Raw genomic sequence first — 5,904 nt, forward strand, 5'->3', positions numbered from 1 at the left:
TTCACCCTCTCCTCTGCCCCCTTTCCTGTTTACGTGTTACCAACAAAATGGACAATGAATTGGTAGTTTTAGCCTCTCAACCCAGACCCTCCTGATCCCCCGCAACCTCTATTCCCTTACCTCATTCTGAGTAAGTGTGGTTTGTGTATCTTTCCTTCCTCTTTCAGCATTTATTCCCTTTTACCTGCTCTTGGCAAACAGAGCTAGTATTTTTGTTAATAGCCACAGTCAGCTGCCACACAGAAATGTTGCAGGGAGTCTAAAACCAATAACTTGTAACCTAGCCTAAGTCAGGAAGGGTTGGGTTATAATGGAATAAACAGAACACATTCTGAGTGACATGTGTCTTCTCTTTCTAGACGGGGAAATCCTTTACATTTATGCAAAGAGCGATTCAAGAAGATTCAGAAGCTCTGGCACCAACACAGTGTCACAGAGGAAATTGGACATGCACAGGAAGCCAATCAGACACTGGTTGGCATTGACTGGCAACATTTATAATTATTGCACCACCAAAAAACAGAAACTTGGATTTTTTTAGCCCAGTTGGCTTTTTAAGAAAGAAAGAAGTTCTGCTGAATTTGGAAATAAATTCTTTATTTAAACTTTCCTTCCCAGTTTTATAGTTTCTGGTTCTGAGGACTGATGAAAACCATCTTCCATAAGCAGATTTTCTTGCACTGTTTGCTGTGCCCCTCAAATATAACATCTTGGGTTTTAAGATCGAGCAAGGAGCTTCTTTTCCTAGATTGGATCCCAGCCCCTTTGTGGGGGTCTGACTGCATAGTCTCAGCCATTATGTGATATTTCACGTTATCGATGATAGTGAACTGTGGGTCTGAAGCTGATTCCACGGAGGCAGGAAACAAAGTCTCTGTGGTCTGTTGGGTCATACTTCCTGGTTTCACTGAGTGGCCCAACACTGGGACTGGGTTGGTGTCCCCTCCGCTGACAGGACCTACTCCTAGGAGCAGAGTGGTTGATTGTGAAGGCAGTGTTCCCTTCTCTCCGTTGACTAGGAGAGAGCTGGGGGACACGCATGCGGAAGAAGCCTGTGGGGAGAAGGTGGCTTGCTACTGTGCTGGCTGGTTTTTCAGGGCTGTTGGAGGGGTTTTTTTTTTTTTCTTTTTTTTTATGGCAAGACTTTTGGCTTTGAGAAAACTCACTTAAAGGGCTTTCCAAAAACTTAGGGTGATCTTAAAAATTAGGATATTCTTTTAGAATTAGGAAGAAAAATTAGGATATTCTAAAAGAGTATGGACTAAAAATTTAGGATATTCTTTGAGAATATCCTAATATCCAGATGAGAAGCCTTCATTCATAAGATCTGGTTGTTTGGGCTGTGGCTGACATAATTGATGTTTATTTTGGCCTCTGTCACATCCAGTTTCTTTAGCTTTTAAGGTAAGCTTCTTTTGGCTTTTTTTCAGATGTTCACCAAGCTTAAGTTTAAAATAGTAGGTATTCTAAAAGAGTATTCTAATTTTCTTATTTGTATTCTTTTAGAATATCCTAATGTTTCAGACAGTAATATTCTCTTGTTATTTCTAAGGCTAAATTGGCAGAGTATATCATCTAAAGTCAAACACTAAAGAAGGTGAGAACCCACTCCCACCCAGCCAGCATTTCCTGGAACAGACAAGCTGCTGCTTCCTTGCTGGCTCACTTAGTGCATTCCTGGGATGGTCTGGCACCCAGGCTTTTTATTCTTTTTGAAGATTGTTCTTACTGAGGTGCCTTCCTAGAACAAGAGCCACTTACAAAATGGCTTATAATTATTATGTACCACACAACTACTATTGTTTGATGTATGATTGCTGAGAGCTAGAATACCTGCAGAGAGTGACTGAAGACTTAGTAGAGGAATAAATTCTGAGCCTGTCTAAGGTGGGGCTAAGGAACAAGTGAATAATAAGAGGCTCTTGGATTTTTTTAACCAATGCAAGTGACCCTTTCAATCAGTTTTCTTTGGATTACAAGTTTTGTTCCACTCAGCTACCAGTCAACAAGGCACTGTTCCACAGTATAGCAGGAAGAAGGTCAGAAATCCGGACCTGAGGCTAAAATAAGTGAAGATATAGAAGCCACATTCCTCTCCAAGGTAGTGTGTGAGAGAACCGCCCCCTCTTGAGAGGAGGATGACCCGTCACCATTCTTGCTTGGGACTGACTCACCCAGCTGAGAGGAGAACCAACAGGAAGAAAATTCACATTTGAATCCAGCTCTCTCCCCTTTTTTCTGGCCTTCATAAGATCTGGTTGGTTGGGCTATAGGTGGCATAATTCATGTTTATTTTGGCCTCTGTCACATCCAGTTTCTTTAGCTTTTAAGGTAAGCTTCTTTTGGCTTTTTTTCATATGTTCACCAAGCTAAAATTTAAAATAATAAGATCAGGTTTCTCTCTCTACAAGTGGATTATAAACATTTTCGCCAAATCAAAACAATACTCAGCTTTCCGGCCCGACTTCCTAGGAGCCTGGAGTTAGCAAAGGGTGTCTCTGGATTCCATTCCCTGAGAATATCACCGAGCCTGGGAGAAGATGAATTTACATGAAATTGCAACATACACACGTTTTTATTTTCTGGTGTTGAGGTAGTTGTCTTTCCTACCTTATAAATCATGTTAGTTTTATGATTTGTTCTGCATGTTTTATGTTTATTGTAGAAATGTTTATATAACATGCTTTCCGTATCAGGGAAAATCATATCTGTTTAATAAATTGGCTATAACTTTAATATCTGTGGGCAACTTGTAAAATTTGGAATGTATCATATGTAAAAAGTTTAAAGATATCCAAATAAATGCTTTAGGTGTTGGCATTACTTTTCGTTAGCATATATCTTTCTGTTTCGTTTTACACACTTACCTGCCACAGCAATGTGCCCCGTGTCACCTTGCTACAAATATAGTGGGATATCTGTATTAGCTTTAAATTTAAGAAGCTTATATTATTAGTGTCAATTATGGCCATTAGCCAAACTATCTTGACCTTCCTAGATAAGGTGTGATCATCATTTCAGCTGATTAATTTCATATTCATTAGCCATGACAGCGTGTGACCTTTCTGGACCATTTCGGAACTCAAATCACTGGGAAACAGGGCACTCCAAGACGTGTGTCTGGGTTTAAACTCCTGTTCATCCTTACCTGGTGATCTCAAGGTCCTTGTCCTTACATACTCCCCACTTCCTGCTTTTGAGAGAGAGATAGGAAGGCAGCTATGCTGTCTTCCTAGGGGAGTCATTGTCCATGAGAATTCTGTTTTTTTGAAATCCTCTTGAGAGCATCAAACTAAAACAGCAAGGTTTCCATTGCACTCGCCCTGCCTCCTGGTCATTAACGCTGCTCCCAGCCTACTGCCTTCACTACTCTTTGTCTTTAGTTCCAGGAACTCACGAAGCCCCTTCTGACTCGTTCCTCCCTCTCTTCCTACTCTTGGTTTTGGTGGTGGTGGTTTGGTTTGGTTTTTTTTGAGAGACAGGGTCTTGCTCTGGCCCCCAGGCTGGAGTGCAGTGGCACAGCCTTGGTTCATTGCAGCCTCAACCTTCTGGGCTTGAGCAATCCTCCCACCTCAGCCTCCCCAGTAGCTGGTACTATAGGCACATGCCACCACGCCTGGCTAATTTCTGTGTTTTTTGTTTGTTTTTTGCTTTTTGTTTTTGTTTTTTTTTTTTTTTTTTGTAGATATGGTCACGCTGTGTTGCCCAGGCTGGTCTTGAACTCTTGGGTTCAAATGATTCTCAAGCCTCAGCCTCCCAAAATGCTAGGATTATAGGTGTGAACCACTATGTCTGGCCTGTTCCTGCTCTTGTTTTTTAAGTCACATTTATTGAGGTATATTTTACAAACAGATTAACTTTTTAGTGTACAGTTTTATACATTTTAACAAATGCATACAGTTTAACAACCACAATCAAGAAATAGAACAATTCTGTCATCCCCAAAAGTCCCCTTTGTAGTCAACTTCTTGCCTCATCCTGGCTTCCAGCTACCAGTGCTTTTCTCTCCCTTTGTTTTGCCTCTTCCTGAATGTTATATAAATGGAATTGTATCGTATGTAGCATTTTGAGTCTGGCTTCTCACTAAAGAAGAATGCATCTGGGTCCTCCCTGTTGTTCCTTTGGATTGCTGAGTAGCATTCCGCTGTAGACTTCTGGGCAGTTGCCAGATGAAGGGCATTTGGGTGAGTTTGGATGATTGTTTTGGTGATTGCTGCAAACATTCATGGATAGGTTTTTGTACAAATCTGAATTTTCACTTCCCTCAGGTAAATAGCTAGAAGTTGTCACTTACATCTTAATCCTCCTCTTGACGCCATCCTGAGAGCTCAGCATTCTCTAATCTCTAACTTTGCTGTTTACACTCCTCTGTGATGGACAGGATAAAATGCTGTCAGGAGTTAAGGTCTGACATGTTTTTCCCCTTCCAGCCAATCTATCCATTGTGACCTGGGAAGGCACCTCTCTCTTCCCTGGACTTTCATAGTATTCGACAGACACTTTTCTCTTCCTAACACAGTGCTGCTGCCTGCCTGCCTGCGCTGTCATTGAGAGCCATCTTTTTAGCCAGTAGTGGATGAAAAGCCCTTTCTTGGTCCACGATTGCCCCTGGCTAAGCTGCAAACATGCTGGCTTAGCATAACAGGTGCCCGAATGAGGAGGGGCAGGGGAGTGTGCAGAGCGGGCACCTAATCTTATTAACCCATATTAAGGTTACTAGGGGTTTATTTACTGGCAGCTCAGTCCTGGGCTTGAAGCATGTTGTAAAGAAGCTGTGGGTTCTGGAACTGAGGCCAAAAATTCCAGGACACAGCTTCCCAAATATTCAGGATAGTCATCACCTGTTTCTTCACTATGGAGTGAGCATTTTAAAAATGAAAGTCCTAAGGCTCTGTCTTCACCCCTCACCCCTGTCCCAGGGCTATGCTGACAGAACTTTAAAAGCTGGCTGGGCCAGGTGCAGTGGCTCACTCCTGTAATCCCAGCACTTTGGGAGGCCAAGGCAGGCAGATCACCTAAGGACAGGAGTTCGAGACCAGCCCGGACAACATGGCGAAACCCCATCTCTACTAAAAATATAAAAATTAGTGGGGTGTGGTGGCCAATGCTGTAATCCCAGCTAGTAGGAAGGCTGAGGCAGGAGAATCACTTGAACCCAGGAGGCAGAGGTTGCAATGAGCTGAGATCATGCCATTGCAGTCCAGCCTGGGCAACAAGAGCAAAACTCCATATTTGGAAGGAAAAAAAAAAAAAAAAAACTGCCTGGGTCCCTCAGGAGAAAAGGATTTACACCAGCCCAACGAAAGACTGAAGTTACACACAAGCAAAAACCTGATAGTAGAGACTTCCTGGGCACTGGTAGGTGACCAAAAGGGATGGTCCAGGTTTCTCTAGCAACTACCGGCTACCTGAGAAGACCTGTTAAAATGCAGTTAACCCTAAGCCTGCTCCGAACCAATGAATGAGATATATTGTAGGGTCAATGCACTCTTGGGCCTCTCAACAACCTTCAGATGCTCAGGTTGTTCACATTTGCCCCTATAACCTGGCCCCGTAGGGATATTTCCCTGTTTGAGGAAATAATGTTTTGGCCAGAGGAGAAAAAAAAATGGCTTGGAGTTTTGCTTAAATTACTACATTAAAATTCCATGTATTCAGCTCTGGTTCAAACTCTAGCAAATGCTGAGATTATTTGGATATAATAATAGTCACTGCTATAATAGTCACTGTTGTTACAGGTAAGAGATGGCCAGATGGAGTGATGTGATACGCAGGCCATGTTTCTAACGACTGTTACCAATGCTTCCCTTTAGGGTGGGTTTCTTTTCCTTTTTGGCAAATACTAGCTGTAGTAGGGGATTCTGTGATACATGTTGAATGGGCTTAGTCATTTAACAAAAGTGA

The 5,904-nt window shown here is 42.3% G+C and overlaps 1 protein-coding gene across 3 annotated transcripts in view; it reads left to right on the plus strand.

Annotated features, from left to right (window-relative positions):
* The window catches only part of UBR2 (ubiquitin protein ligase E3 component n-recognin 2), a 132,248-nt gene extending 129,425 nt beyond the window's left edge, over positions 1-2,823 (plus strand). For 2 of the 3 annotated variants that reach the window (XM_025383365.1, XM_025383366.1), the window contains exon 47: positions 360-610. In XM_025383365.1, coding sequence (XP_025239150.1) covers positions 360-501 — 142 coding nt within the window. In that variant the 3' untranslated portion in view covers positions 502-610. Of the gene's footprint in view, positions 1-359 lie in introns of all 3 variants that reach the window. The other variant, XM_025383367.1, reaches the window with a different exon arrangement.
* The last annotated feature ends 3,081 nt before the right edge of the window (positions 2,824-5,904 follow it).

This window comes from Theropithecus gelada, chromosome 4 (assembly GCF_003255815.1).
Source record: "Theropithecus gelada isolate Dixy chromosome 4, Tgel_1.0, whole genome shotgun sequence".
Lineage (NCBI taxonomy): Eukaryota > Metazoa > Chordata > Mammalia > Primates > Cercopithecidae > Theropithecus > Theropithecus gelada.